We start from the raw sequence: 13,742 nt of genomic DNA on the forward strand, positions 1-13,742 counted from the left end.
CTGTTTGCTATATTTTGTTGAGGATTTTTACATCTATATTCATCAGAGATATTGCCCTATAGTTTTCTTTTTTTGTGTTTTTGTCTGGTTTTGATATCAGGGTGATACAGGCCTTGTAGCATGAGTTTGGGAGTATTCCCTCCTCCTTGATTTTTTGGAATAGTTTAAGTAGGATTGCTATTAGTTCTTTGAATGCTTAGTAGAATTCAGCAGTGAAGCCATTGGGTCTTGGGTTTTTCTTTGATAAGAGACTTTTTGTTACTACTTTTATCTCGTTACTTGTATTGGTTCATTCAGGTTTTGAGTTTCTTTCTGGTTCAATCTTATTAGGTTGTATGTGCCTAGGAATTTATCCATTTCTTCTATGTTTTCCAATTTATTGGCATATATTAAATAGTTGCTCACAATAATAGTTTCTAAGGATCCTTTGGATTTCTGCAATATCAGCTGTAATGTCTCCTTTTTCATCTCTGATTTTATTTATTTGGATCTTCTCTCTTTTTTTCTTAGTCTGGCTAAAGGTGTGTCAACTTTGTTTATCTTTTTAAAAAACCAACTTTTTGTTTCATTGATCTTTCACATTTTGGGGGGTTTTTCTTTCAGTTTCATTTATTTCTGCTCTGATCTTTATTATTTCTTTTCTTCAAAAATATTTTGCTAAAGCAGAATAAATAAAGAAAAGATTCATTACATTGGGATTTTTATACCAAAAACACAAAATTGAACCTTGGTAATTAATCTTTTGAAAATAGGCTATGTAAATGTCACTACTTAACACATTTTCTTTCCCCAAATAGTTCTATAGGAAAAGAATTATCAAATGAGTTTACATGTGATAATTTGATTTGATCACCAAACTGCAATCTTAAAAATGTGGACAACTCAGCAAATTGCAAACACTACAGCCATGTGGAAAAGTTTCTGAATTGCATTCTAGGTGTTTAGGAGGACCACAAAATAAGTAGCCCAGTGCTTTTATAAGACATAGCTTGAAATAAAAAAGCAAGAAAAGGATGACTTCATGGAGATGGAAAACTGCACCAGGGTAAAAGAATTTATTTTCCTTGGCCTATCCCAGAATCAAGGAGTGAGCTTGGCCTTATTTCTTTTCCTGCTTTTGGTGTATGTAACAACTCTGTTGGGAAACCTCCTCATCATGGTCACTGTGACCTGTGAATCTCGCCTTCACACCCCCATGTATTTTTTGCTCCGCAATTTATCTATTGCCGATATCTGCTTTTCTTCCATCACAGCTCCCAAAGTTCTGGTAGATCTCCTGTCTGAGAGAAAGACCATCTCCTTCCATGAGTGCTTCACTCAGATGTTCTTCTTCCACCTTATTGGAGGGGTGGATGTCTTTTCTCTATCAGTGATGGCATTAGATCGATACGTGGCCATCTCTAAGCCACTGCACTATGTTACCATCATGAGTAGAGGCCGTTGCATTGGGTTAATAGTGGCTGCCTGGGTGGGGGGCTTTGTCCACTCCACTGTGCAGATTTCCCTGTTGCTCCCACTCCCCTTCTGTGGACCCAATGTTCTTGACACTTTCTACTGTGATGTCCCTCAGGTCCTCAAACTTGCCTGTACAGACATTTTCATACTTGAACAGTTGATGATTTCCAACAATGGACTACTCACCACACTATGGTTTTTTTTGCTCCTGGTATCCTATATGGTAATATTGTTATTACTAAGGTCCCAGGCAGGCGAGGGCAGGAGGAAAGCCATCTCCACCTGCACCTCCCACATCACTGTGGTGACCCTGCATTTTGTGCCCTGCATCTATGTCTATGCCCGGCCCTTCACTGCCCTCCCCACAGATAAGGCCATTTCTGTCACCTTCACTGTCATCTCTCCTCTACTGAACCCCTTGATTTACACCCTGAGGAATCAGGAGATGAAATCAGCCATGCAGAGACTGACAAGAAGACTGGTGCCTTCTGACAGGAGCAGACTGATACTTCCCTCCTCACATGACCTTTAAAAATGTTTGAGCAGCAATTTGATTCTATTTACTGGTTTATAATTAATTTTTCTAAATCTATTAATAAGATGCACCTGACCTTTAAGATATTATGATCAGCATGTCATAGTAACATAAAATATGGATTTTTGTATCACAAGAGAAAGTACAGAAATAAAATTATTAACAGGAAAGGTATATATTGCTTTTGCCATACAGCTTTGGAAAAAATAAAGGAAATGGAATCAAAACACACTCAGACATTGCGTCTACATTCCTGTACTATTACCAAAAAGGGCTGAGACACATTAGAAACATAATGTAGATTGTGTACTGAGATTCCATAAGATCTTTCATGAAGTAAACATATCCTAATGAAGTACACATCCAAATTAAATTTCTTCTCCAATTCTGTAATGTAAACAAATTAAATAACTATCACCTGAAGATTTTTTAATCTAAAGCTCACCCTCCAGTGTTTGAGAATAGGTGCCTTGGAGTTAGCACAGACAGCTTGAGTTAAAATATGGATTTCACCAATTATGAGCTCTGTGACCTTGATCAAAGTCCTGGCCTGACCTTCCTCTGCACCCCAGGTCCACTGGCCACCCCTTCAGTGCATTCCTTCAGCAGCCTGTACTTAGCTCTAGTACAGCGCTCAGGACGCCATTTCAAATTTCCTGTTCTCATTCATATTCCCAGAACCTGGCACAACTGGAATATAATAAACACTACTAAAAAGTTGTTGAATTAAAACAATGAATGGATATTGCCTCTCACTCATTTCTGCTCTTCAAATCATTGAAGGATACTGTTAAGAAAATAATTAATACGTTTTTACATTCTGAAGATATGACTCCCTAAAAATAATTGAAACCTACAAGATTTCTTTTTTTTTCTTTCTTTCTTTTTTTTTTTTTTTTTTGCAAGCTGTACACCATTTTTATCTCCGCAGCTACCAAAGGAGGATGTTCCTTGCGTGTCCTCGCTTCGTTCTCCGGGTGCCTTGCACAGCCAGCAGCCGCTCCCACTCCCATCACAGTGGGTCCTTCCGCCAAGCCCAGGCTGACCTGGCCACATGGTGCCAGCAGCTCACTTCCCCTTTCTCTGGTGGTAGGGGTGGAGCCGGTGGCTTGGGTGGACGGGGCCCCGCTGGGGTCCCCAGGACCCTGAACATACGTCCTCGAAGCTGAGGCTACTCCAGAACCACAGTGCCGCCCACCGCTCACAGGGCTGCCTTGATCTCAGCCTCAGCTTTGGCGACGTTGGCTTTGATTTCCTGGGGTAGGGACTCCACCAGCTTCTTTGCCTGGACAAGGTTTATGCCCTGGACGTAATTCTGGATTTCCTTGATCAGCTTGACTTTGTCTAGGGGCTTTGCCTCTGTCCACGGTGAAGTGTGTCCATTCCTTTTGTTTGGGATATCTTATTCCGCCACCTCAGGGCTGCAGCAGCGGGGACAGCACCAAGCACCACACCACACCACCCATCAGCGTGAGTCCCACACCCTGAATCCTCACCGTTTTCTTCAGGAGTTGGTTGAGGTCTGAGATCTCCAGGAATGTGAGGCTAGCAATGTCCTGGACCGGCTGCTGGATTTTGGGGGATACTCCTTGGGGGCATTATCCAGTGGTGCACCTGCCAGGGCCTCACCCCTCCTATGGCCACTGGTCCTCATCTGTCGCACAGATGCTGGAAAAAAAAATAGATGAAAATAAATTTACTTTTTATATTCATTAACAAATATTGTGCCTGGAAATCATAAATAATATGAAATGCTAGTTTTTTGGTTTTATTTTGGGTTTTCTGTTACCATTTCATGTTATTTATATTTCCATATTGTGAAATAAATACCATTTTTATTTTTTTTAAAAAAGGAACCAGTGTTCCTTAGAGAAATGGCTGATTCTGGGGCTGAGGCAGGGAATACACAATATGAGCCTAAAACATCTTTTAGTGCCAAAAAGTAAGGAAATATTCAAAAACAAAACAATGGAGTATGTCAAAGGGACACAGGAGTCACCCAAAAGAGCTCCCAGTGGCCAAAGTTGGAACAATCCAAGCCACAAAATGCACGATGTAGTGTTGTATTATAGCCCAAAGTATAAAATAAATATCCATGAGTGAGTCCACACTGATATAAATAAATGATTGAATAAATAAATAAATGGAGGAGAATAGCCAAGTCTCACATGCAGGATTCCAAATAATGTATGTAGATTCTCCACCTTCGAGGAGGTGGAGCATCACTGCCAACTCCATAGTGTGAGTTATGAATTGTGATCTCCTCCCAAAGAGTACAATATTTAAAAAAAAAAAAAAAAAAAGAACCTGGAGAAACCTGACAGACTATGTCAGCCAGGTGTTCAAAGTTAACATCCTCAGTGATAAATCATGTTAATAATATGTACCTTTGTTATGACGTGATTGATGAAAATGGCACTTGACCTCTGTATTCTTTCTCCCCAAAACCTATAACCCCTGTGTACCCATGAGAAAATCATCCGGCTAACCCAAATGGAAGAACATTCTATAAAACACCTGACCAGGATTCCTTGATACTGTCAAGGTCATCAGAAACAAAGGAAGTCTGAGAAATTGTCTTAGCCGAAAGGAGCCTAAGGAGGCATAATGACTAAATGTAATCTGGTATTGTGGGTGGGACCCTGGAGCAGAAGACGGAAGACAATAAGTTAAAAACTAAGAAAGTCCAAAAAAAAGTGTGGACCTTATATAATAATAATTTATCAATATGTGGTTCATTAGTTGTGAAAAATATACCATAACAACGTTAACAAGGAAATGGATACAGGATGTACATGAACTCTCTATAATACTCTTGCAGCCTTTCTGCAAATCTAATCTAAACTTAAAAGTTTATTTTTTTAAAAGTGCCTGGCCCATAGGAAGTCTTAATAAATGTTGTTCTTATTTTTTTTCATCAGGATGTTTCTCTAAACATTTTGTCTAGGTTCAGAATGTTTTTCTTCCCCTAAGGCCTTTGAGGGTGAGAAGAGGGTGGTAGTGGGGACTCTTAGTTAATATTATAAAGGAATATTATGCCAAACTGCCATTTTGGGAGCCTGAAGCAACTTCTACCTCCTCCATTTATTTATTTATTTATTTATTTAGGTTGGATGCTGGAATTTGTCTTTTTGAAAGAGACACCTTTACTGAGTTATGCAAAGGTAAAGCAAATCCCTACACTTTGTAACTGGGCAAGGCCTGAACCCAAGCAGCCATTCAAAACCAGCTCTGAAAAATTAACTATTCTGTTTGGTAATCTTTACCAGTGACAGAGCTAGACATACTAAATTTAATTCTGGTTGTGGCTAGAGAGAAGCAGCTGGGTCCGGACTGTCAGTGAAGATGGGTTCAGAAAGATTTCTGCCCACAGAAGGAAGCAGAATCATGCCACCGAGAGCCTGTCTGGGGCCTAAAGGAGGGAGAAAGCCAGCGGTCAGCCCTCTATTGTTGAAGCATCCTAGGTAGACAATGGGAACAATTATAGACAATATTTCGTGTTAAAGGCCTTAAAAAGGTAGATCTTAAAGATGGTCAACCCATATAGCAAGCTGTCGAGTGGAATCATGCTTCTCACCATGTGGCCATCTGGGTGTCTTGTTTCACTGAACTTTCTTAAAAGGATGGCCTTGATAATAAACTAGCTAACGAGAAAGATGAACTATCAAACAGAAAGTAAGAGGAATAAATTCACAGCACATAATTGCCCCTTTAAAGAGAAAACTCACAGCACAGCTGCCCCGTTTGTTTTGTTTGATTAAACACCCGGGGCCCAACTCGTTGTCTTTAAGTCTAACTCCTCATCTCTAAGAGTTCATTTTAACAGCCTTGAAGAGCCCTAAACAGACACCAGGGGTGTGAACTCCCTCCCAGCTCTCTGCCAGAACAAGATTCCAAGGACTCTGATAAAGCCAGCCTCACAAAGAAAAGGGAAAAAAATGGAAAACCAAACTCAGCTGCTTCACAGCCACTTCTGTTATCAGTTGGTAGCTGTAACTATTTTTTTCTCTCTTCTCTTTGTCCCCATAAAAATCCTGAATTTCTTCTGCTCAGTGCCAACACTTCTTTCCTTCTTTCGTGTTGTGCCCTTCCCTCCTTTGAGAAATAAACTCTTTACTTCTGTATATCCTAATCTTTGTGTGAGAAATATTTCTCAGCCCACATGCAAATTTACACCCTAATGTTTCCTTTTCTTGGTGCAGACAGCCAACCATGCTGCTCTGTCCTGTGCCTACTTCAACCTCTTCCCAAACTGGAGAATTCCTTGTGCATAAACTGTTGAGATAGGGAGAAGGGATGAGATTTCGCCCAAACTTTCAAGCCCCTGACACTTCCAGTTCTCTCTGTATATGTTGTTAGACTTCGAAATGGAATGGGATGGAAAGACTGGGCATTGGGTCAGCTGTGGGTCTATTTGCACCACATGTGCTCACAGGCAAGATACCCTATGATCACTGCGAACAGTGTTATTTGGGCTTTCTACGAAATATAATTTGACACTTCAACACAACCTTTCTTCCTACTGCAGCCAGAGGATGAGGGGATTCACTCTTTCAGTTGTCTCTAGAAAATTTTAGACTCTGAACCAATGTGTACTCCTAAGCGTATGAGCCTGAATGACTTCTTAATTACTCCCACTGAAACAACCTCACCGTCAGCAGAATTCTTCCACGGGCACATCCAACTATAATCCCTCTGACAATTCTCACACTAGTTCTGGGATTAAGGAATTGATAAATGTGGTGGGGTGCTGTGACTCAGCCTGGGAGGGGAAGAAAATACTATTCCCTGAGTCCTTTCCACATCAAGACAGAAGAGAAGCCATGGGAATCACTGGCCTTCAGAGGGGTGTTAACAGAATTTTCTGAAGCAGAATGATTCTCAAGGTTCATGTGAACATTATTTAAGACATTGAAGCCCTGGAAAGAAGGTTGGAGACTTTAGGTAAGAGATAAAACTGTACATGAGTATGTGTGCCTGGGGTGTTTGAGTATCTACACACAAAGTGAGAAAATAAGAACAAGTAAAACTGAGATCCAGGTGTAATCATTAAGATTCACAGGTACATGTTGACTACAAGTACCACAATATGAATACAAAATGCTGCATTCCAAGAAGAACCTTCAGTAACAGACAGCACAGGCCAGAAATATTAACCAAAAGGACATTGTGCAATAAGAGACATAGAGATGAGGTCAGTTCAGAATTGGGGGAAAGGCAGCTTTTGTTTTCTGGGACCTCTTGAATTGTACAGAGAAGAGATTTTCTCAGGCTTCTTTCCTCTAGATGGATCTCCATAAACTGAAACTGACAGAGGTTGTTCTTACCTGACATTTAAACCTAGAGAGAAAAATGAAATATTTCAGATTCTCAGAAAATTTGAAAGACCAGTCTAATAAACACCTACATACCCTTCTTTATATTTACCAAAAATAAAAAGTGTATAGCCAGGGGCCTACACCCTCTGAAGGTTCACTGAAAATCAACTGACCAAATGGCAGATTAATAGGAGAAAAGGCATAAAACTTATTTGGTCATAGTTTTAGGTGACATAGGAGAACCTTAAGAGTGAATACCCAAAGAAATAGGGGAGACTACCCATTTTATGCCTAGGGGCAACAAAGTATAGACAGCCACACAGAAATATGATTGGACAAAAAGGGTACGATCTAATGCTGATGGACTGAGTGGGCAAACCCAGCAAGACCTGTCTATGCAGACTCTTCTTGGCCTCTCTGCACAACATTCCTTCCTCCTGGGTGTGGGGCAGGACCTTCTCTGGAATGGGGGATCTCATGAACTACAATCAAACAAAGTAGGTCAGATAATTTCTTTATGGGCAGCTCTTACACAGAAAGGTGGGGGAAGGTTAGAGTAATATTTTTAGGTTTTGCAGCTGGCTTTGGGTAAACGGGGTTCTGGTTTCTATGACCCACTTTGAAGAAGAGGGATTCTAGTTTCTATGCCTAGCCTCAGGGGAACAGAGGGGCCAGATACAGGAGTGGAGGAGAAGGTCAGAGAGAAACTTTTGCTTCTGAGGTTGCTTCTGAGGTCTTCGCTTGGGCGTATCCTTTTCTGAGCCCCTACAATAGCAATGATGTTCTTTCCTATGTCTTTCCATGCCTTCATGTTTTCACCCTTTCTTTCCAGCCAAATTTCCCATTTATAAGCAATTTTCATATATGCAAATGGTCCTTTAAAGTCTGAATGCCCTTTCTCCCTGTGCCCATGTGCCCCAAACATAAATGCCACCTCCTCCATGCAGCTTCTCTGAGCCTTTTCATGAGAAATCATCCTTTTCTTACACTCCGCTTTCATCTGGCCCTAGGTGGTTCCCTCCACTCCCATATAACTATTGTATTTCAGTCCTTTTCCACTGTGTTTGGATCCTATTCCTTCCTCTCACATAACCTAGAATTCTTCCTGTGCTCCATCAATATTTGCTAAATAATCAGATGGATTAAAAATAGCAGAACGATGGAGCAGAAGCTGGAGGATGCTGTGTTTTAATTACCAAAGGCAGTTTGTGAATGTGGGGCCTATTCCTTTCTGACAAACAGGCCTGGCCTGGGGTCTGAGGCACTATCTCTTACCTTTCTGTGACCTTAGTGTGCTGTTTACATGGGGTCCCCATGGAAGACTCTTATAACTCAGGTGGTTTTCCTCAAGACCTCTAGTAACTGCTCTGAGTTGGTGTCTTCTGGTGATCACCTCCTCTTTCTGTAAGCTTCAGGATCAAGAGCTCAGCCACCATTTAGGTCAGTGCACACCTTTTACTGACCAGCCTCCTCTGTTAGGGTTGCCCAGCATATTTCTAATCATAACAGGTAACCCGCCTGTGTGCTGAGAACTTTACATATGCTATTTCACCCAGTCCTCATGACTTCCCTGTTAGGTGGGTATTATTATAATAGTATCCCCATTCCACAGATGAAGAAGTAGAGACTCCATGAGGTCACGCGCTTGCCCAAATCACACAGTGGCAAAGCCAGGACTTGAGCCCAGATGGCTCTCGACCCACTGCACTGAACTTCTCTGGTCTGGAAGAAGACGTTAGACCCACTGCACTGAACTTCTCTGGTCTGCAAAGAAGACATCAGATGAGAAGCCAAACCAAGCCAGTGCTCTTCTCGCCATCGTACACTGCCACCACTCTCTGGGCCACTGGGAACAAAAATACCTCCTATTTCCCTCAAAACAGTATGTTCTGATGAAGTTGTTTGAGGTACACATTTGGGAAACATACATCTCCTCTAAAAGATTGTCAGTATATTGAAAGAAGCTGTGTGTCTGTGAGAGTTATTAATACAGAGTTTTTCATTAAGGAACCACATATGTAAACACCCTTGTTATAGATTAGGCAATTGCTCTATATAAATCTATGCTTTATAAGATTAATTCATTTAATCCTCACAAAAGTATGAAGGCAGTGATATTGTTCCCAAATTACCAACGCAGAGATTGAGGCCAAGGGGTGCAGCAACTTGCCCGTGTTAGCGTAGCCAGTAAGTGCTTTTATTAAAAAGAAATTTAATAAAAATTACACACATTAAATACATGCAGTCTAATGTATGTCAATCATAGCTTGGTAAAAATTAATTTTTAAGAAAGAGATTTAAACAGTGAACAGAAGAGAAGCTCTGAGTAATACTTTTATTTCCATAGCTGAGGAGCTGTTCACTGGCCAGGGATTTTGGTACCTAAAGTAGATTAAAGTAAAGGTAGAAACAAAGAGGTTCCCTTACAGAAGAATAAAGCAACAGAGAAGAATTTTATGGCTTTAAAGTTTTCTAATTTTTCATGGAACTAAATTTGTGATTTTAAAAGGGGAGTGGGAGCTTCTGTAAAGTTCAATCCAGAGGGGACCATTTTGCAGATAGGTATTCTTAGAACAACTTAAACGGAGCATTCAGTCTTCAGGGGGGAAACCCTGCAACCCTGTGGAACTCAAAGTGTTCTGGTCACACAAAATAAGAATGGGCTTATTCACACATGAAACTAACTCCACTTTTATATTTCTTATGCCACAAAAGTCTCTTTCTGAATATTTAGCAGCCACCTCTGTTTATCTTGCATACTTAGAACTTATATACTTAGAACATTATTGTTATACATCTTCTAAAATATTTATAATTTACAGAAAAGAAGAAATGCATGCTTGTGTAATAAGATGTCATTTTGGATGCATTAGCAATAACCTCATGTGACGGTAATACCTCACAAATTTTCAGACCTAATACCTGAATCTATAAACCTGAATCCATTCTGGGAGAGTAAACACTTTCTGAAATAACACTATTTATTTTTTTCCAGGATATACAAGAAAGAAGAAATATGATTCAATGGAGTTAGGAAATGGCACCAGAGTAAAAGAATTTATATTTCTGGGACTTACTCAGTCCCAAGACCTGAGCTTGGTCCTATTTCTTTTTCTATGTTTTGTGTACATGACAACTCTGCTGGGAAACCTCCTCATCATGGTCACTGTGACCTGTGAATCTCGCCTTCACACCCCCATGTACTTCCTGCTCCGCAATCTAGCCATCCTTGACATCTGCTTCTCCTCTATCACTGCTCCGAAGGTCTTGGTGGACCTTCTGTCACAGAAAAAGACCATATCTTATACAAGCTGCATGACACAGATATTTTTCTTCCACGTCCTCGGTGGGGCAGACATTTTTTCTCTCTCTGTCATGGCCTTTGACCGCTACGTGGCCATCTCCAAGCCCCTGCGCTATGTGACCATCATGAGTAGAGGGAGATGCACAGCCCTCATCATGGCCTCCTGGGTGGGGGGCTTTGTCCACTCCATCGTACAGATTTCCCTATTATTCCCACTCCCCTTCTGTGGACCCAATGTTCTTGACACTTTCTACTGTGATGTCCCCCAGGTCCTCAAACTTGCCTGCACAGACATGTTTACTCTTGAGCTCCTGATGATTTCCAACAATGGGCTGGTCACCACACTGTGGTTTATCTTCCTGCTTGTGTCCTACACGGTCATCTTGATGATGCTGAGGTCTCACAGTGGGGAGGGCAGGAGGAAAGCCATCTCCACCTGCACCTCCCACATCACTGTGGTGACCTTGCATTTTGTGCCCTGCATCTATATCTATGCCCGGCCCTTCACTGCCCTCCCCACGGATAAGAGCATCTCTGTCACCTTCACTGTCATCTCCCCTCTGCTGAACCCCTTGATCTACACTCTGAGGAACCAGGAGATGAAGTCAGCCATGCAGAGACTGAAGAGAAGACTCGTGCCTTCTGACAGGAAATAGAAAAAGAATCCCCAACTCTTCATCACCAAGGACATCTTTTATTATTTTTCCATAGAATTATATTTATATACTCAAATGCATTGTCAGTAAACCAACTACACTTACTATGTAACAATTTATTTTCCTGTTTAGTTAGTAGTAACTGATAACCCAAGCTTCTGTTCAGCCTGAAGTAACTCATGTTATAGGATTGAGCTGACCAGTATTTTTCTACTCAAAGACCTAGGTCACCATATGTCCATCAAGGTAACTATAGGGCAGGCAGATAGGCCGATGAAGTCCAACTCTTCTTTCAGAAAATAAGGAAATATTTAAGTCCAGAGAGGTAAAATAATTAGTTCAAGGTATATTAAGTTAAATACAGAGGCATCTTCAGGTCCTCCACCCTTGTTCTTCTACGACATGAATGTAACTTACATTGTTGAACCTGTCTATACCAAACTGTAGTCCTGCTCTAGAGGGATCTCCTGATTGGTGCCTCTGGAGTACACCTATATGGATAGGTATGGCCTATCACAGATTGAGAAATTCATCTGCTCAGTTAAACTCCCTGTGGGCTCATGAGCTACTGAGAACCTCGTAGGCACATAATGGTTGTCTTCCTGGATTCCAATCAGGAGTGAAGAAGGTTGGGAAGATTTCTCACAGTGCCCTAAAGCTATTTACCTTAATGCAGAACTACACATGCTGGATGCACGTTCTCATGATGGGTTTAGACAAAGGCAGAGCCTCAGGGACCCCACACATGGGACAATCGTTTCTATGACCCAAGGACTGATTTTCTGGTTGTAGCCTTACGAGGGTCAGTATCTGCTTGGCTTGGCTTCATCATCAAGAATTCTCATTTCTTCCCTCTGGAGAAGGATAGAGAGGAAATGTTAAAGAAAATAAAACTCCAACTGGCCTATTTTTCAAACTTCTGGTGTCTGTGTAAAGACAATATAGGCTAGTGTTATTGCCTGGGAAAGCCGTTAAACATGGTGCATAAAAGCTCCAACTTCTGTCATACAGGCCTGCATCCAAATCTTATCTCTGCCACTCACAGCTTGAGCAAGTTATTTCATCTGTCCAAAGGTCATATTCACCTATACAAAGGTACTTATTATAATATCCATGTCATGGACCTATTGTGGAGGTCAAAATGAGATGGTATATGTGAAACATATGATACCTGGCAGATAACAAGTGTTCTGTGAAAGACAAATGCCATTATTAATATCACCTTTATTGCTCTGCCTAACACACATTCTGTTCCCCATCACCTGTTACTGTCTTCCTTTTATGGTTCATACTCCTCATTATTAGGAAAAAACTGGTGAAATAGAAAACATGGAAATGTACATTGAATTCAAAATGTCTATCATCCTAAAATATCTGGCTTTCTGTCATTAGAATATAACAATAGGTTTGCTTCTTATTTTTAAAGCTTAAAGAGTCACCCTGAAGCTGATGAGAGATATAGCACAGGAGAGTTTCATATCAAAAGAAGATAATGGGTTAAAGATAAACACTGGCTTTGAGGGTAGCTATAAGAGATCACACCAAGAAGACAGGTCACGACTGGGCGCAGTGGCTCACGCCTGTAATCCCAGCACTCTGGGAGGCCAAGGCGGGTGGACCGTTCGAGCTCAGGAGTTGGAGACCAGCCTGAGCAAGAGCAAGACCCCGCTCTCTACTAAAAATAGAAAGAAATTATATGGACAGCTAAAATATATATATATAAAAAATTAGCCGGGCATGGTGGCGCATGCCTGTAGTCCCAGCTACTCGGGAGGCTGAGGCAGGAGGATTGTTTGAGCCCAGGAGTTTGAGGTTACTGTGAGCGAGGCTGACGCCACAGCACTCTAGCCTGGGCAACAGAGTGAGACTCTGTCTCGGAAAAAAAAAGAAAAGAAGAAGAAGAAGACAGGTCCCGTGGGATAGAACAGAGAGCCCAAGGAGAATTAGCCAAAGAATAATGAGCGTTAAAGACAAACTTCACTTATGTCTCTCATTGGATCTGGCCTGGCCCCGTAAGCATTCATTAACTAACTGGTGCAAATGTTTGCCATTTCCTGTCACCTAATCAACCAATTCTAGCCTTTTACAATACTAACTTACTTCCCTAAGCATAAAAATTCTAAGAATGATTCACACTTGTCAAATCATTATTCATAGGGTCCTGCTACCTTCGCCCAAGTAGTTCTGGTCTCGAGAGTCGCTGGGCTTTTCTTTATGAAATTGCCTATAAAAAATACATACCACAAACCACTTAATAGCTCATTTCATGCAAGTGTGTCCTTTCCTTTCCTTCCAATCTCTTGTAACTCACTGAAATCAGGTTTTTATCTCTGTATCAGAATCAGATGGCACCAAAGATCTATGGGGTCTGAATCATTGTATCTCAGAAGCCTAATCCCAGAGGGGCAAGAACCTGGGAAGCCCTGCCACACCGTTGTCCCTGATAGCTGCCTCAAGCCATGTCTAAACACACA

General features: G+C 41.2%; 2 protein-coding genes and 1 pseudogene across 2 annotated transcripts; 2 read left to right on the top strand and 1 right to left on the bottom strand.

Moving 5' to 3' along the window:
- Positions 1–1,021: 1,021 nt before the first annotated feature.
- Positions 1,022–1,987, top strand: LOC123642146 (olfactory receptor 4D10). Its single transcript, XM_045557058.1, has one exon. The coding sequence runs from the start codon at positions 1,022–1,024 to the stop codon at positions 1,985–1,987; it is 966 nt and encodes a 321-aa protein (XP_045413014.1).
- Positions 1,988–3,161: 1,174 nt separating this feature from the next.
- Positions 3,162–4,228, bottom strand: LOC123642147 (annotated as a pseudogene).
- A 6,104-nt stretch (positions 4,229–10,332) lies between these two features.
- LOC123642744 (olfactory receptor 4D11) lies at positions 10,333–11,283 on the top strand. Its single transcript, XM_045558147.1, has one exon. The coding sequence runs from the start codon at positions 10,333–10,335 to the stop codon at positions 11,266–11,268; it is 936 nt and encodes a 311-aa protein (XP_045414103.1). The 3' UTR covers positions 11,269–11,283.
- Positions 11,284–13,742: the final 2,459 nt, after the last annotated feature.

The sequence above is a fragment of the Lemur catta genome, chromosome 7, assembly GCF_020740605.2.
Source record: "Lemur catta isolate mLemCat1 chromosome 7, mLemCat1.pri, whole genome shotgun sequence".
Taxonomy (NCBI): domain Eukaryota; kingdom Metazoa; phylum Chordata; class Mammalia; order Primates; family Lemuridae; genus Lemur; species Lemur catta.

What these genes read in the sequence shown, in the direction of transcription:
- LOC123642744 (XM_045558147.1), top strand. Translation starts at nt 10,333, where the DNA reads ATGGAGTTAGGAAATGGCACCAGAGTAAAAGAATTTATATTTCTGGGA.
- LOC123642146 (XM_045557058.1), top strand. Translation starts at nt 1,022, where the DNA reads ATGGAGATGGAAAACTGCACCAGGGTAAAAGAATTTATTTTCCTTGGC.